At 57.7% G+C, this 17458-nt stretch overlaps 1 protein-coding gene across 7 annotated transcripts in view; it reads right to left on the reverse strand.

The window, feature by feature from the left end:
- Positions 1 to 3156: 3156 nt before the first annotated feature.
- The window catches only part of PTPRF (protein tyrosine phosphatase receptor type F), an 85492-nt gene continuing 71190 nt past the window's right edge, over positions 3157 to 17458 (reverse strand). For 4 of the 7 annotated variants that reach the window (XM_035018798.1, XM_035018795.1, XM_035018796.1 and 1 more), the window contains 13 exons: positions 16489 to 16604; positions 11660 to 11757; positions 8854 to 8977; positions 8535 to 8710; positions 7690 to 7809; positions 7274 to 7428; positions 6906 to 7191; positions 6641 to 6819; positions 6296 to 6422; positions 5951 to 6076; positions 5533 to 5687; positions 5307 to 5442; positions 3157 to 4883 (listed from right to left, as the gene is read on the reverse strand). In XM_035018798.1, the coding sequence (XP_034874689.1) occupies positions 4815 to 4883; positions 5307 to 5442; positions 5533 to 5687; positions 5951 to 6076; positions 6296 to 6422; positions 6641 to 6819; positions 6906 to 7191; positions 7274 to 7428; positions 7690 to 7809; positions 8535 to 8710; positions 8854 to 8977; positions 11660 to 11757; positions 16489 to 16604 (1867 nt within the window). In that variant the 3' untranslated portion in view covers positions 3157 to 4814. Of the gene's footprint in view, positions 4884 to 5306; positions 5443 to 5532; positions 5688 to 5950; positions 6077 to 6295; positions 6423 to 6640; positions 6820 to 6905; positions 7192 to 7273; positions 7429 to 7689; positions 7810 to 8534; positions 8711 to 8853; positions 8978 to 11659; positions 11758 to 12518; positions 12552 to 16488; positions 16605 to 17458 lie in introns of all 7 variants that reach the window. The other 3 variants (XM_035018792.1, XM_035018793.1, XM_035018790.1) reach the window with 1 other exon arrangement.

The raw sequence follows: 17458 nt of genomic DNA on the forward strand, positions 1-17458 counted from the left end.
ATAAATGACAACTTCATCCTTCCAGTTGCTCAAGGCAAGGTTGTGGGGCCAACATTAACTTTTTCATCTGGTCCCTAAGCAAATCTTCTTAATGCCACCTCCAAGATGAACCAGTGTCCGGCCACTTCTCTCCACACCTGGGTTTCTGCCAAGGTCCTCCCAAGGGCCTGGGCCTGGCTCCCATTTCCTCACTGACCTCATCCCCCACTGCTCTCTCACGCCTGGCTCACGGTGTCACGGCCACACCAGCCTCAACAATCGGGCGCATTACTGCTCAGGACCTTTGCTCCGCCTGCTCTTTGTGCCCGGATGCTCATGCTTTGTGGAGGCAAAAATCCCTCACCAGCTTTGTCTTCTTGACATTCAGTCTTTTTTTTTTTTTTTTTAAAGATTTTTATTTATTTATTTAACAGAGATAGAGAGCACAAGTAGGCAGAGTGGCAGACAGAGGGAGAGGGAGAAGCAGGCTCCCTGCTGAGCAAGGAGCCCAATGTGTGGGGCTCGATCCCAGGACCCTGGGATCATGACCTGAGCCGAAGGCAGATGCTTAATGACTGAGCCACCCAGGCGCCCCGACATTCAGTCTTTTCAGTGAGGCTTTGACCACTCTTCCCCACGTGCCTGATCCCTCCTTTCCTAATCCCCTCCCCATGGCACTTACCAGTAACAAACGACATATACATTTATTATTTTTCATACGCTCCATGTTTCCTCCTACGGATATAAATACTACAAGGGCAGAAGTCTTTGTTCAGGTCGCTGGTGTGACTAACACATAGCCAATGCTCATTAAGTATGTGTTGAATGAGTGGATGAGACCTAATTTTCTCATCTACAAAATGGGCATAATAGGACCACACTGTATTGTGAGGATTACATGAAAAAAAATTCAAATTACTTGCACAGGAGGGTCACTTAGCCTCATTTAGGATGCTTAAAGATAGCTTCTGAAGGAAATATTTCAGTGAAGACCTAATGAGCAGGATTTAGCCAGCTAGAGAGGTGGGGGAGAATGTTCCAGAACAGCTTGTGGGAAGGTATGGAGCTGAGAGGCGGAATGGTGAGGTAGGCACAAAGCTGAGAGAGTAGACTATGTCATGGCTAGAGGGCAGGGAGCAGGGGGCGAGGGGCAAGGAGGCTGCAGAGGCCGGGTTCTGCCACCTTGGAAACCCACGGAGTTTGGGCCAACTGTGAGGGCTTGGAAGGGTCTGGTCAAGACAGGGACATGGTCACGCCTGTCCCCAGGAAGAATCTTTCTGGCTGCTGTGCTGAGAATGGGTTGGCCAGGGCGGGGCTAGGGGCAGGCAGACCAGGTAGAAGGCAGGGCAGCAGTCCAGGCAAGAGAGGGTGATGGGGGGCACCAGCAGGGGAAATGCAGAGAATCGAACAGATGAGCAAGAAGGCCGAGGGGGCGGGGTTTGCCGATTAGCTGAATGTGGGGTGAGGGAGGAAACTGAGTGGATGGGATGCTACACACTGTGATGGGGGGCCCAGAGGACTGGGGGGGACAAGGCAGGGGAGGGGGGTTGACATGGGGCGAGGGGAGGGGCAGAGACTCTGGCGGACATAACCACGTGTGGGTCCCAGCTCTGGCGCTCACCTGCCCTGTGGTCTTTGACAAATGAATCCACGTAAGCCTCAGTCCTGTCCGTCTGTGAAGTGGAGAGGAGAGGGTCCGCTCAGTGGGGTTTTTCTGAGGCTTAGTGATCATGACCTAAAATACTCTGTGCAGAGCCTGCCCGGCAGTTCTCATGCTCTTGTTCAAGTGACAATCTGATAGTTCTCCCTCACTTGGAGATGTTTGACGGTTCGTTCTTTTATTTAGTAAACAATCACTCAAATTTAATACCATCAAGAGTAATGCGAGGATGATGTCATTTTTCTAAACAGGTAGAAATAGGCCAGGCACTGACCGAGGTGCTGGGGAGCCCAAATCCCAGGTCTTGGTCACTCATGGCCCCCAAGGAGACAGTGGCCAACACCAGACGGCGGCAAGGCCCGAGGTGGGAGTGGCAGGACGTGACGGAGGGACTTCACCTGCCCGGGACTGCATCCCTTCCATGTCAACTGAAACCTCTCAGCTGCGCCATCTGGCTGCTTCCAGCCAGCCTTCCTCACTGCCCCCCAAACTGCACCCCTCACAGTCCCTCCTATTTGTCCATCCGTTTCAGGCTTCCAAGCCTTTGTACAAGTTGCTCCCTCTGTTGGAAATGCTTCCCCCCCTTTTTAAAAGTGATCATTGCTCGCCCCTATGAAATGCTCAGAATCCAGTGGATGTCCCTTCCTTGGGAAGCCTGCGCTGATCCCGCTGCAGGGTCCGGGGCTGCCTCAGTGTACCCACCGCCCCTCCGTGCGGGGCTCGTCACAGCACTAACAACCTGGTCACTGCTGACTTCTCTCTCCCACTTGTTCTGGGTCCTATTTGTCTCTGTGCCCCAGGGAAGTTCCACGGCTCAACAAGCTGGTAGGACTGGTCTGATTGAGCCCATGCTGCTGTGTGTCTGGGGGTCGGACGGCCACACTGGGTCCAGAAGCCATGTCGGAGGGATGACGAGAGTCCTCACTAACCCATTTCCATCCCGTCCCTGCCTCCACCGGCACGTGCCATCTCTGTCCTCCCAGCAGGGGGGGCGGCGAGGGAAGGGGAGGGGAGGGTGGGGTGAGGAGTGGCAAAGCGCCTGCTCTTTGCCTAGGGAACTGGGGTCCCAGGTGGGTTGCTCTTGATACACACTGGGGTCTGGTTTTCAGGGTTCGTAATGCTCCTTTCAGAAAGTGAGCACCAGGGGCGCCTGGGTGGCTCAGTCGTTAAGCGTCTGCCTTCCGCTCAGGTCATGATCCCAGGGTCCTGGGATCGAGCCCGGCATCAAGCCCCGCATCGGGCTCCCTGCTCAGCGGGAAGCCTGCTTCTCCCTCTCCCACCCCTGCTGCTTGTGTTCCTTCTCTGTGTCTTTCTCTGTCAAATAAAATCTTTAAAAAAAAAAAAAAAAGAAAAAAAAGAAAGTGAGCACCATGCTGGGAGCCCCACCTGCCACACATACTCAGGACAGCCTCACTGTTCCCTTCGGAGCAGGAAATCTCCAGAATCTACCCCTAGGTACTGAACTGACAGAGCCCACTCTTTAGTTCCAGAAAGAGCTGAGACAGAGGCCCGGTTTGTAAGAAATCTTGATTATTCAAATTTATTACCATCAAGAATTATGCAACGATGCTGTAGTTCTCTTAACAAATAGAAAACAGACTGTGTACAACAGTGGACTCTACAGCACTAGCATCCACAAGGTAAAAATGAATGTTTCATCCAACATTACCAACCCTGGATTGTTGATCTTGACTGAGCCTAGCTAGATCTGGGGACGTCTGCTCCACGTCCCTCGGCTACAACAGCTATGCACCCTTCCCCGCCCCCACTTACCTACCTAGATAGTGCTGCCCAGAGGCCCTCTCCCTGCCCCTCAGCGAGCCGAGAGAATAAGGATTGATTATAGTACCATTGAGAGAAGTCCAGTAGTCTTGCCACATTGGTTTCTGAGGGCATCTTGAAGGAGTGGAAAAGAGGGACTCTCAGGGGCTTTGAAGACAGCTGCAAACCAGGGAGGGAAATCATCTGGCCCCTGCTCTGAGGACAGACGTGTGCTCCCAGGCCCACTGGCCTGGACCCGAAGGGCCAGCTGTGCCCCTGCTCGGCCCTGAGGTGTGCGGGGCGTGGTACACACCCTGACCTGTGTCAATCACCGAGGCCACACGGCCGGATCCACAGCTTACCAACACCACGCCATACCGCAATGCTGGGGACGAAAGCAAGGCTCTGTGGGCCCAGAGGTCAGCCCGGCAGCTCCCCCGGGAAGCCCAGGCACAAGGGGCCACCTACCCTCTTGGGGGTTGGAAGCAGAGGCCAGGGGGAATGATTCTGTTTTTTTTTTCTTGGTGGTTTTTTTTTTTTTTTTTGATTTTTTTTGTTTTGTTTTGTTTTTTTGTCTTTGCATTTTTTAACCTTTGCAAACACGATGGTGATGAGGAACGCCTTTGCCAGGCTCCCCGAGACACGTCTGTGGTTCTGGGCTGTGAATGTTCACACACACACACAGGAACAGACAACTGGAGATGAGTGTTTCCTATCTCCTCCCCGCCCACCACTGTCAGTGGCGCCTCAAATAAGGCTCTGAAGGAAAAACAAAGCAAAACTCAAAAAGAAAAAAAAAAAAAAGTAGTCGTGTTTCCCCGCTTTTGGCTGAAACAGGATCTCATCTGAAGGGCTGGAAGAGCAGCTAGATCAGTGGTGCCTCCCAGGCCCACAGCTGGGCCTCCACTCAGCCTGGTGGCCCCAGCTCCACACAGAGGAAGGCATGTTCTGTCCTTCAGCAGCAAAAGTCATACAAAAAAAAAAGGATCCAAAGTGAACTCAAAAAAGAAAACAACTGAACCCCAACCCCCACAGCGGCCCATTCTGCAATTAAGGATTTGCAAAAGGAAAATCAGAGGGAAGAGGCTAGAATCCCTCAGTCTACCCCACTTAATGTATAAAAAAGGAGATCTGCCCCCATCCCCACCCCATGAGAAGAAGCATGAGAAGCGCGGCAGTGGAACAGAGAGCTCGAAGCAGGCTCTGGGCGGGCCTAGTGGACAGAGACGGGCCACGGCACCTGCCTGCCGGCCCACCCACTCGCCCAGGGGTGTCCCGGGCTCTCCATTTGGTGTGGCAATGTTCCTGAAACGCTGTGACCCCGCAGGAGGCGAGACGATGGTCGGTATGGCTCAGAGGAGCTGGGTCCCCTCCGGAGCCCAGGCAGGGGCGGCGGAGGAGAGGGGAGCGCTAGTTACGTTGCATAGTGGTCAAAGCTGCCAAGGTACTCCAGGGCCGCACGATAACATAGCTGGTACTGGTCCTGCCGGGACAGGGGGCTGGTCAGCCGCAGCCCGGGGGGGGGGACGCTCCCGACACACCGGCCGGGGGCACTCCCGCTGCAGCGGGGGACCCCGGGCAGGTGCTAGCCCCAGATGTCGGCCCCAGGTGGTGTCCAGAGAACCTGGAGGGGCCTCTGAAGGCTCAGCTCTCCCCCTTTCCCACTGCCCTGCACCTACCTGCCTCCCCCCAGCCACCCCCATCATGTTTATATCTGTGCCCCATAAAGGCTGCTGTCCAGCCCTAGCCGGGAGCCAGGCACACTGCCGGTGCTCAGTGCAGAGCTGCGGAATGGGGAGCATGTCCACTCGTTGTTGCTCTGCGCCTCACGCAGAGCAACGGTAAATGTTGGCAGCTCGTGCCGGTGAGGGGCTGGGCTGACGCGCCAGCCGGTGGGCCCGCGTACCTCCGTCTGCACCATGGCCGGGCGCTGCGTGCGCAGGGTCTTCACGGTCTGGAACATGTCGACCACGCCCTCATAGCGCATCCGCTCCAGGACGATGCTCAGAGTGATAAACACGCCGGTGCGGCCCACGCCAGCGCTACTCAGGGACAGCACTGGATCAGGGGTCCTGCCCCCCAGGCCCACGGGCCCCGCGCCCTCCCCCAGCCCTCCACGGGGTCAGCCCTACCTGCAGTGCACCGTGATGGGCCCGTCCTGCCCGAACTGCTCCTTGGTCTTGTGCACCTGCCCGATGAAGTCGATGAAGCCCTCACCCGTCTTGGGCACACCCTGCTCGGGCCAGTCTGTGAACTGGAACTGCCGGATCGTCCTCGACTGCCCATCCTGGAAGAGGCGGGTCGGGAACACGGTTAGCACGTGTACCTCACGCTGCAGCCCTACCAGGCCAGATGGGCAGTGCAATAACACATGTCCGCAACCCATGAAATCCTGACACCCGAGGCCCCCGAGAAAGGTGCTCATGCCCCCCACCTACACCCTCACCTCAGATTTCTGCAGCTTGAGCCAGGGCACCACCCCACACGTACTCGGGCAACGTTAGAGACACGCTCTCATGCAAGCATATGCACTCCCCTCGCCACACTTACACGGGCGTCCGTGACCTTGAACTCACGCAGGATGTACTGGGGCATGTTGTACTCGGCCATTGGGTCAACGACAAAGTACTGGTAGCGAGCAGAGCGCTCTGCTGGCCAATACTGGTGGCATTTCTCCTGTGGACAAAGGGCCCGGCCCCCATGAGCAGGTAGGGAGGAGTGGGGGAGGAGAGCTCCAGGTTTCAGAGGAGTCTGGGGCAGGACGCTGCGGGTGGTGAGAAGGGGGTCTGACGCTCTGCTGAGGGGAGGCTGGGTGTGAAGGGAGAGAGCCGTGCAGAGGTGGTGGGTGTGCTCCCAGGTGTGGGAAGGGCCCTGGGCGGCGGGCGGGGCGCTCACCCTGCCCATCTCCCGAAGCCTGGTCAGCATGACGATGATGGTGGAGTTGTGCTCCCATAGCATGCGCCAGAAGTCCTCGGTGCTCTCTGCCAGAGGCCCCTGTGTGGCTATGTAGGCCTTCTGTTGTCTGGGGTGGACAGAAGACTGGACATGCTGGAGGTGCTGCTGCCCCCTGAGTCTCCCCAAGACTGCCTAATCCCTTGGAGTCCCACTCAGATCGCCTACCCCTCCTCCGGGAAGCCCACTCTGATCTTCTAGGCTGGCCCTACTCTGTTGTGCCCCCAGCTAGCCAGCTGCAGGCCTAGGCCCCTGGAGAGCGTGGTGGGCAGTCACAGGCATGCTGACCTATAGCCATCCAAGAAGCTGGCATTGATGTAGTCCGAGCCCTCCACGCCACGGATGGGCTGCAGACACACACGGGTCAACTCATAGGGCATGATGTTCACCAGGCGATTCTTGAACTTGTTGCAGGGCAGGTTGGCGCTGATGAAGCGGGATGTGTGGGCCTTGGAGCTAGCCAGCAACTAGACAGAGGGACGGGCTGGTCAGGCTTGGCTTCTTGGCGGTGGGGGGAACATCCCCATGACCCAGTCCAGGCCCCTGAGCCCACCTTGAACTCGAGCTCCATGGCGGTCACACTCTCCCCAGGAGGCACTTGGCCCAGCTTCTGGATATGGGCATACAGGCTGCGGGCAGGCACCTCTGTGTGTCCACACGTGGCGGCCTCCAGCAGCGCCTCGTGGATGAACACATACTGGTCCTCGGTCTGCACCATATAGTTCCGCTGTGAGCGCATGCACGTCACGTGGCCGTAGATGTCCACCGTCTTCTCGTGCTTCATCCGCTCCAGCATGGCATCGATCACGATGAAGCACCCCGTGCGGCCCACGCCCGCGCTGCAGGACAAGGGCTTGGCTTGGGGCAGAGGTCCAACCACCCTCCCGCCCCCCCCACCCCTCAGTGGCAGCCCCTTCTCACCTGCAGTGCACCACCATGGGCCCTGCATCGAGCGGGTTGCAGGCCTTGACCCGCCGCAGGAAGGCCAGGATGGGGGTGGGGTACTCGGGAACCCCGTGGTCTGGCCAGGCCATGAACTGAAACTGACGCAGCTCCCGCTTCTCACTGGAGCCACTCTGGGGAGAAGAGTACGGAGACATGATGGGACGGGGCGAGCATGTCTGCCATAGACTCTGGACAGGACCTCTGACAGGACTCAGAAGCCAAGGAGGCGGCCTGAAGGAGCTTGAGGCGCTGTTTCTGGTCATCCCACCCGTGGCTCCGGCTGCCCCAGGGCGCTCACACGCCTCTGAGCCCCCACTTCCGGCACCAAGTTCTCGCTTACCCATCCCCAGGACACCGTGCTCAGACCACTTCCGGACAGGGCAGGGCCATACCTTGTGGAGTGCGAAGGTGCGCACGGTGTAGGTGGCCAGCTCCACTGTGTCCAGCAGGGTCACCTGAATGAGGCCGTACGTCTCAGTGCCCCGGGCCGGCCAGTACTGGTCACACTTCACCTACAGAGCGACAAGTGGGGCAGGTGCAAGGGTGCTTAGAGGTACCCAAAGGCTCAGATAGGCGGGGGCCCTGGGGCAGAAGGGCAGAAGGTCTAGCTGACCTGGCTGCAAGGCCCCCAGCCCTGAACTCTCAGACCTGTGATGCCACCCCCCTCACCAAACCACATCAGGTTCTCCTGCTACGTTGCCGTTCCTGCCCCAGCTGGGAGAACGAGGGCCGTAATTGAAAATTATTTATTCATGACCAGATCACACCAGGCACATTTTCTGCCAAATTTACCCATAACGTTTATGCGCCATTTTCAAGCTCTGTAAATTTTACGTTCCAGTCGATGCTTTGCAGTGCGAAAGCAGATAACGGCAGCTCTTTCCACTAATTAACTTAGGAGATGTGTTAATGCCCCAGGAACACTCCAGCATCTGGGGAACACGTGAACATCCCGGGAACATGCTAGCAACTGGGGAACATATTAACATTCCTGGAAAATGACAACATCTGGTACAACATATTAATATCCGAGGAACGTGCCAGCATCTAGGGAACGGGCCACATCCCAGGAATACCCAGCAGCTGGGGAGCATGAGAACACCCCAAGAAGACAAGAGCACTTGATGAGTCCCTTGGGGAACTTTTGACAGAGACAGGGAAAGGTGCCTGGAAGTCATTTGGTGCCTGAGTTTCTCCCACCCCACCTCCTGGCGGGAAGGCCCCCGCAAGGTCCTACCCGGGACTTCTCCTCCAGCCGTGTCATCATGACCACAGTAGCTGTGCGCTGTTCCCACACCATCCGCCAGAAATCGCCCATGGTCTCAGGCAGAGGGCCCTGCGTGGCAATGTAGGCATTCTGCTTGCGGTAGCCGTCGATGTAGTTGGCATTGATGTAGTCACTCCCTGGGACAGCTGGGAACAGGAAGGGGCACAGGAGAGCATTATCCCCGAGCCCCTGCCCAGCCCACCATACCTCGGCACACCCCTGGGGCTCCTGGGATGAAGTGTTGCCCCTGCCAGCAAGGGGGCGGGAGGGGGCGCTGCGCTCGGCTCACCGTCGATGGAGGTAAGGATGACTCGGGAGTGGTCGTAGGCAATGACATTTGCGTAGCGGTTCTTGGGCTTGTTCACCTCTAGGTTGGAATTCTCCCATGTGAACTGCTGTCCAGGGTCAATGGACTATAGGAAATGGAGGAGGCAGATACAGCAAGCAAAGAGCTGGGGTGTCCCTACTCCCCCCAAGACCTGGGCTGCCAGGTGGTGCCCACATGGACCAGGGGCCCTTCTGACCATGGCACCAAATCCCCTTGCCCAGCAGAGCGGTCGGGGTCGGATGGGGGTAGGGGACAGTCCCTCCAGTCCTGCCCCCAACTCATGAAATGAGTACAGACCAAGATGGAGCCATGGCTACCCGGGTCATGCTGTACCCGACACCGCTGCGGCTTCTGGGCACCTGCTGCATCACCCTGTCCAGGTCTCCTCCTACCTCCCTGGCCGTTCCCTCTCTGTCTCCTCTCCTTCCGCTTGCCCTTCCTGCGGGCAGGGCCAGCACTCCTCCGGGGTTCATTCCTGGGCCTTCCTTGCACTACAACCTTGCTGGGGCCCTCATTTGCTCGTAGGGTCTTGCACTCACCTGCTGGAGCTGCCCGCGACCCCAGCCGCAGCCCGGCCCCCCTGAGCTCCCAAGCTGAATGGGCAGCAGCCTCCTGGGCAACCCCACCTGGGGGGCCCCACGGGCCCTGCAATCTCAACCCTTGCTAAGCAGAGATCATCGGCTTCCCCCCACACCCGGCTCTGCCACTGGAACACCGTCTCGGTCAAAGGCACCTTCACCCGTTTACCCCCAAACCCCAGCCAGAACCCTCAAGTCATCCTCAAAAACGCCTCTATGCTCCTGTTTCCTCAGTCACCATGTCCTCATGCTTCCCCACCCTCTCAGCCTGACCGCCCCAACTCGGACTTGGGCATCTCCCTGTCTCTTCGCTTTCGCCCCACTCTGACCTTCTCTGTCCTGTAGCCAGAACAACCCTCAGAAAGTGCAGCTCTGATCATCATTCTCCTGCTTCAGTGCCCCCAACGGCTCCTTATGGCCACAGATCATGATAGTGGAGACTCAGTGAGAGCCCTCTGTGTGCTTGGCACTGTTCTAAGCACTTCGCATGTTTCCTCCCCTCATCCTCCCATGAAGCGGGCTCTATTATCATCCCCGTTTTACAGAAGGATATAACCCAAGGTTCTCAGCAGAGCACACGATGCCCTCCGTGTTTGGGCGCCAGCCTGTTAACTCTCCACAGGACAGCAGGCTCTCAGCACACCCCACCCCTCAGCCTGCCTTGGTGCTGTCGGCCTTTCTCCGCACATTTTGTCATGTTTAATACGAGCGCAACTGTCGTACTCAGTCGGTTATCTGTCTGAGCTGGCCTTCCCACTGCCTGAGCTGCCTGACGTCTCCACATCCCCAGCACTGAGCACGTGTGACGACCGACTGACCGTTGAAGGAGACAGAGCTACGGGACCCTGGCCGAGGGAAAGCCCACAGCAGGCCCGGGCAGGCAGAGGCGGCTTCTTGGAGGAGGGAAAGCTCACACTGGATGACAGAAGTGGGCAGAAGGTGAGAGGGGGAGCACCGTGAGCCTGGACAGCGAGGTGCAGAGTCTCGTGGAAGGAAGGGCAGGCGTGGGATGGGGGACTGGATGGGTGTGGGCAGAGAGCACAGAAGGCGCTCCGGGCCGGTGAGAGAAGTGAAAGCAGGGAGCATAATTCCCCAACTTTGTTACCTCCACAGCAGGGCCTTACTGCAAAGCAGGCCCCCGGGGGTGCTCTACAGCTGGAGGTGACATGCTTTCCTCACAGCAGGCATGTTCATCAGTTTGGCGGCCAAGCTCAATTTCCTCTGCAGAAACCTGGCCCTCAGCCCTCGGAGCCTACCTGGCCCTCAGCCCTCGGAAGGGGAATCCTGGGACCCCAGGGAACCACACACAGCTGACGGTGGACATCTGACTAGAGGGAGCAGACTCACAGGCTGGGCTGCGCCAGCCCACCAGTCACCTGTGCATCCATTATGGATGGAGGGCGAGTCCTGGGCCAGGCCTGGGCTGGGGGCACGGGCAGCAGCAGGAAAGGAGCCGAGGCAGAACACCACCTCTGCGTGTGCTCCTTAGAGGAGGGGGGGCTCTCCTTTATCACCTCCTTCTCCAGCAGAGCCCTCCCTAGCTGGGCCGCCTGCAAGCCCTCAGACCCCCGGAGCCAGGACGTTGGAGCCCCCAGCAGGGGGCAGGTCGGAGTCAAGACCAGAGTGAAGAGAGCGCACGGAGGGCCGTGAGCAGGACGGTTTGTGCAGCCTGAGCAGCGAGCCTGGAGGCCCCCGATTCCCCCGCTCTGTGACCCGTGTCGCTCTGAGATCGCATGGGAAGGCATGCATGTGCAGGCCACAGGCTGTCAGGCAGGCCTGAGTCTGACTTCCGCTCCACTACGCACCAGCTATTTAACCTTGGGCAAGTCACTTCCCTTCTCCAAGCCTCAGTTTCGTCATCTGTAAGATGGGCTAATAAACGTACCATTTCATACTGCGAGGAGGACAGAAGGAGGGGACGCATGCAAATGGCCTAGCCTGGTCTCGCCTGCGGTTACCTCTTGATAAATGAGCTGTTCCTACTGATCCAAGTGTGTGTAGGGGCGACCTTTTGTCTGCTTCTGTTAGCATGTGGGCACGTGTCTGAGTGTTCAGACATGGGGTGCTTGAAAGGGCCTCTGCCAGGCCTCTGCCCTGAGGAGCGGAGTTCCCCACTCGCCACAGCCTGGAGCCCCCCCCCCCAGCTGGGGCCCAGGCCAGGCGCAAGGCAAGGGGTGAGGACGTCTCACCTCATACTCCTGGGAGAACTTGAGGCCGTCGTTGGCTTTGAGGCGCTCGATGTTGTCTGCCAGGTCGGTGATGGGGATGGGCGGGTGGTCTCGCATACCTAGGGGAGGGGGCACATCAAGGCGGAGTCAGGGCGAGGCCAGCGCCGGGTGGTGGAGACAGCCCTGATGCATGTGATGCGCACATGTGAACACGTGTGACCATGGAGCACTCGGCACTGGTGGCATGGGGACAGCAGCACATGCGGCGACAGGGATGGTGGGGCACACAGCGGCCGGAGGGCAGGAGAGGACAGAGGCAGCGTGTGTGCGTGAGCACGTGTGAGCGTGGGGGGTGGGGGGCACCAGGGCCCCGCCTGGCGGGTTCTCAAGAGGGAAACCAGGCTTCCTTCCTCCCGGGCTGGGGCTGGAAACCCAGGTGGGGGGTAGCTGCACACCCAGCCCACAGGCCCTGCCTGTGGGCAGCCCTCCTGCCCCTCACTGGCGCCAGTCACCGTGGGAGACTCAGTGACGTGGTCTCTACACCGAGCGCGTGGATGGAGTGGACATGGCAGAGTGACACGGAAGAACCCAGAGAGAGAGAAGCAGAAATAAGGAGGGAGATGGGGAGACAGGAGACAGGAGAGCCACCCGACAGGGTGTCGGATGGGGACTGGAGGCGACAGGGGCAGAGAGACAGGGCAGGGGTCAGCGGGAGGGAAAACAGGACTGGAGGAAGTTGTGGGGAGAGGAGGGTGGAGAAGGGGAGGAGAGCGGAGAGAAGGGAAAGAAGAGTTGAGAAAGAAGGGAGGCAATGGGGTGAGAAAAAGTTGGAGGAAACAGACACAGAAGCCAGAGTAGCCCCCGAACTCGGAAAACTAACTTGAGATATTCGGGCAACTGGGGACACTGGAACCTGCAGAGAAAGAAAACAAAAACTAGCGGGGCAAGAGAAGAAAGCCCATCAACCTTCTCCAGTTCAGGGGACACGTGGAGGGACGGAGCGGGAGCGGTGTCCCCACCACAGGGCCCCCAGATCGCCCCTTCCTGAGGAACGCAGGCCCATCTCCCACCCGGAGCAGAGTGCTCCCAACCCCCTGGGCAGGCTTGGGGGAGCCTCTTTTTTAGACCAAATTCTAGATCCGAACCAACCCTTATCTCCTCTGGTATCAAAATTTGACCTTGGCTATTTTCAGATAATTAGGCGAAAAGGGAGTGTGCCTTCACATAGAGAGATGGGGCACGTATGGCCAGAAACGACAGGGTCAGTCTGCACAAGGATACGCAGATGACGGACTGTATTTTCTGTGGGTTTGAAGAATTTTCAGAATAAAGATTAAATTATAGGAGAAAAAAAAAAAAAGCTTGCCGAACTAAAAAAATAGGAAGAAAACTCGCCATGCCCCGGATCCCTCCCCACGTCCCTCCTGGTCCCAGGTATCTCAACAATCCGGGGACCACCATGTCCGGGGATGCCTCTCCCCACTGGCAAGCCCTATTCCTTGAGCTCTGCATCTCTGGTGACTCATGGCTGGCCGCTTCGGGACACCCCCATCCCTCTGCACTTGACCTTTACCCCACCTGTGCACCCCCTCTTCATCGCTCCTTTCCTCTCAGACCCCTGTGATTTCCCTCCAGCCCCGGCAGCCAACCCTGGGCCCTTAGCGGCTCAGCAATCCTCCCAGGCATGCCTGTTTAGTGCCCACACCCAGGCCACACCTTCCCTGATGCTCTAACCACCTTCTCCTCTTCGTGGAGAAAACCGGGGCCACCAGTCCAGAGCTCCAGCAGCACGTTCCCTTGCACCAGCTCCCCCCAACTCCCATCCTCTTCGGGCCTAGAGCTCGGGAAAGCATCCCCACACTGTTCCTCTGGGCCACGTCACACCCCCACACCCAGGCCAGGGTCTAGAGCTGGCTTCTGGGTTCTTGCCCCACAGGCGAGCATTGCCACCCCTGCATCTCAAATGCTCACTTGAAGGACCACCAGCTGTAAACAATTTCCATATTGGTAAGAAGAAAAATCCTTTTCCAACCCCATACCCCTCTCCTCTCTTGCTGTGGTCCTGCCCATCCTATCCCTCACACCCTGGCCTCTGAAAGGGGTTTCTCCACCTGCTCACTCCCCACTCACCGCCCCTCAACCCACCGAGATGCTTCTGCCCCCAGGACTCGGCCACCATGCTCTCTCCACAGTCGCCACTGCCAAAGCCAACGATCCTCTGGGTACACAGCCATTCCTGCCCGGCCTTGGCTTCAGGGACGCCCCACCCTTCCCGTACTCTTCCTCTCTGGCCGCTCCTTCTTGATCTCCCTGGATACTCTTCATTCAGCCTTCCTCAACATTTCACCTCCTTCTTGGCTGCCCCCCATTCTGTACTCTGGCTTTGACTACCACATGCTGCTCATCTCCCACGTCCGTAGTTTCAGGCGGGTGGCAGTGAGGAGGTACAGACCCGCAGACCCGGGTGCTGCCTGGAACCCCCCCTGCCCATTGCTCAGCCATAAGCCCAAGCCCTGCTGCCTCCTCACACTGCCAGAGACTGCCCTCCACCCCCACAGCCACACTCCTCATCCAAGTCCTCGCCACCTTTCACTCATTCCCTGGCTTTCTAGTCTCCCAATTTCTCCCCTCCAATCTGACTTCCACATAGTAGCCAGCACGAGATCTCCAAATCACAATTCTGACCCTGTCGCTCCCCTGCTGAAAACTTTCTAAAAGATTTTATTTATTTGAGAGAGTGAGAGAAGGAGCAGGGGGAGCAGCAGAGGGAGAGGGAGCAACCCCCCCCCTGCTGAGCAGGGAGCCCCACGTGGGGCTTGATCCAGGGGATCCCTGGGATCATGACCTGAGCCGAAGGCAGATGCTCAACTGACTGAGCCACCCAAGCACCCCGCCCTGCTGAAAACTTTTAATGCTTCCCTGGTATCCTCATGATGAAGTCCAAACCCCTTAGCCTGGCACTCAGGTTCCTCTGTGGTGGACCTCTGCCTACCCTCCACTCTCATCTGTGGGCTCTCGGTACCCCAACTCCAACGCTGCAGGATACCCAGTGCCTGTGGGCTGCTTCCGCAGTGCTGTTTCCACTGGAGGGAGCCCTCTCCCATCTCCCCGTTTGCCTGACTCATGCCCACATGGCTTGGCATCCCCTCTCATCGGAGGCTTCTCTGCTCTCTAGGCCCCCAGCAGCCTAGACAGCTGATTCCTCACAGATACGATCGTGCTGGGTTGCAACAGCCTGCTAGGTGGCCCAGTGCACTTGCTGTCAGGATGCATGCCTTTGGACCCCAGGCACTGTGCTGTGAGGGAGCCCAGGCCAGGTGAAGAGGCCTCATGTGGCCGTCACAAGCTGACAACCCCAGGTGGGCTCATAGCTGACTCTAGCATCAGTGAATGAGTCCTCAGAATTCAGGGGACAGGAAACTTTTCCATAAAGACCAGATAACGAATATTCTTGGCTTTGTGGACATATGGTAGATGCTAGTTAACTTTGCCTTTGTAGTGTGGAAGTAGCCACAGATAATATACAAATGAACGGATATAGCTATATTCTAATAAAACTTTATTTGCAAAAACAGGTGGTGGGCCATATTTGGCCATGAGCCAAAGTTTGCTGATCTCTGCTTTAAATGATTCTAGCTCTCGGGGCACCTGGGTGGCTCAGTTGGGTAAGTTTCTGCCTTCAGCTCAGGTCATGATCTCAGGGTCCTGGGATGGAGCCCCGCGTCGGGCTCCCGGCTCAGTGGGGAGTCTGCTTCTGCCTCTCCCTCTGCTCATGTTCTCTCTCTGTATCTCTCTATCTCAAATGAATAAATAAGATCTTTAATAAATACATAAATAAATAAATGATTCTAGCTCTCAGACTTCCAGAGGAGGGCCCAGACATTCTGAAATAGAGACAAGCTTTTCCTGCTATACTCCTGTCTGAGTTTTTAATCCATAAAAATAGTAAGGGGTAACACATACCTATTGTTGTTTTAAGCCATTAAGTTTTGCAGTCATTTAACATGCACTAACTTAACTAGCTCACGTATACGTAAGTCCTGTGTGTATGTTAATTAATTCACTCAATTCAGTTGTCTGTGTGTCCATCTCACAGGTACCCCCTTAGAGCCCACTGCGTGCACAGTACAAGGGATGGTGATAAATAAGACACAGTTCTTGGCTCCACAGAACTTGGATTGTCATTGAGGCCATTCTCACCCAGGGTGAGAGGTGTCATTGTGGAAGGAGCAGAGAGATTCTGGAAGCCAGGGGAGACCCCCAGGCCTGTGTGGGGGCTGAGCTGGGCTGGAAGACCTCACCTCGGGGAGCGGTCTGAGCTGTGTCTCCTGGGGCATGGGGCGGGGGGAGGGGGGAGTGACATTTTAGGAAGAACGGACAGCCAGAGAACCATGGGAGAGTGGCCGGAGAAGGAAGGGCAGGTATAGTGCCCTGTGTGGGGTCCCTGTGCTCACACAATTAAGTCTGGGCACCCTATCCCACCACAAGTGTCTAATGGGGCATTTCCCACGAACAGACCCCTCTTCAGTGCGGAAGGGACAAAACGCAGGTGCAGACGCTGGCCACCCTGTGGCTGGGATGTGGGCTCTGTGAGGGTCCTTAGCTCACATTCGGAGGCCTTGAGCCAAGACGAGGCAGGGCCTAAGCAGCTGGGCCTCCCCCGAGAGGCTCTGGGGCTCCCGGGCTCCCGGGCAGCTGTTGCATATTGGAGCTTCTGTCACAGGGCACAGGGAGCGGGCAGCAGGAAGAAACAGGAGTAAGAAATGGGGGCACGAGGCCATGGGCTCTTGGTAGAGACTCCAGGACCTGCAGGCCTGGGCTGGGGCAGGTGGGCTGGGGCGCCACCCTACCTGGCGTCTGGTAGTTGAGCCTCCGCATCTCCACGGGGTCAGAGGAATGGGCCAGCAAGGAGTCCTTCAGCCCGACTGACTGCTCATCCTTGGACGATGGGGAGTGGGTCCTCTTCCTGGAAGGGCAGAAGGGCAGCTGGTGAGAACTTGAGGTCCAGGCAGAGGACAGAGACGGGAGGCGTGGCTGGCTGTGGCAGAGACCCTGTGTGTACGGCTCGGTCCCTCCCGCTGCCCCACCCCATCCTGGGGCCTCTGAGCACAGGGGGGTCAGTGGCAGAGCGGTTTAACACGGAGAACACAGGGTGGGGCGGGTAGGGACGCAGCAGGACTGGGGGACGGACGGAAGGCCAGTGCCACGAGGGGGGAAGGGGTTGCAAAGGCTGGTGGTGCCTTCCAACAGAGGGCAGGTCACTGCTGGGCAGTGGCTGCTGTCCCCAAGGCCGCCACAGCTGAGGCAGCAGAAGCCACCAGGAATAAACATGCAAACGACACACAAGCTACGCAAACATCACAGAGAGCTGGGCCCCAGTTGTCTGTCTCTCAGTATCAGGGTCAATGTCCAGAGCGGCAGGGGAGGGCCGGGGAAGGCGTCACCCTAGCTGGGCAGAGTCCTCCCTCACTGGCCTCAGCTCCCCTGTCTAGAAGGACAGGGTCAGAGACAGACTATGGGGTCTAGCTGCAGACGAGCATCCAGGAGCCGCTCCTGCTATGTGGACACAGGTGTCTGCGTAAGTGTGCACAAGTGTGTAAAAACACACACCTCCCCCTGCCTTGCAGCCAGTGCTCTTTGCACACACGTCTCCTGCAGGGCTTAGGTCATCTTAGAGAATCGGAGCCCGGTAGAAGGCTCTGGGGAGCTCGGAGTCAGTCTGTGCACTCAGGGAGGGCAGTGAGGTCTGCACTATGCTTGCGCCCTGGGGAAGGGGCGTCCCCTGTGCAGGGTATGAGTCGAGAGAGTCACAGAGCCCAC

Source organism: Mirounga leonina, unplaced genomic scaffold (genome assembly GCF_011800145.1).
Source record: "Mirounga leonina isolate KUSES-001 unplaced genomic scaffold, KU_Mleo_1.0 Mir_173, whole genome shotgun sequence".
Classification (NCBI taxonomy): Eukaryota; Metazoa; Chordata; class Mammalia; order Carnivora; family Phocidae; genus Mirounga; species Mirounga leonina.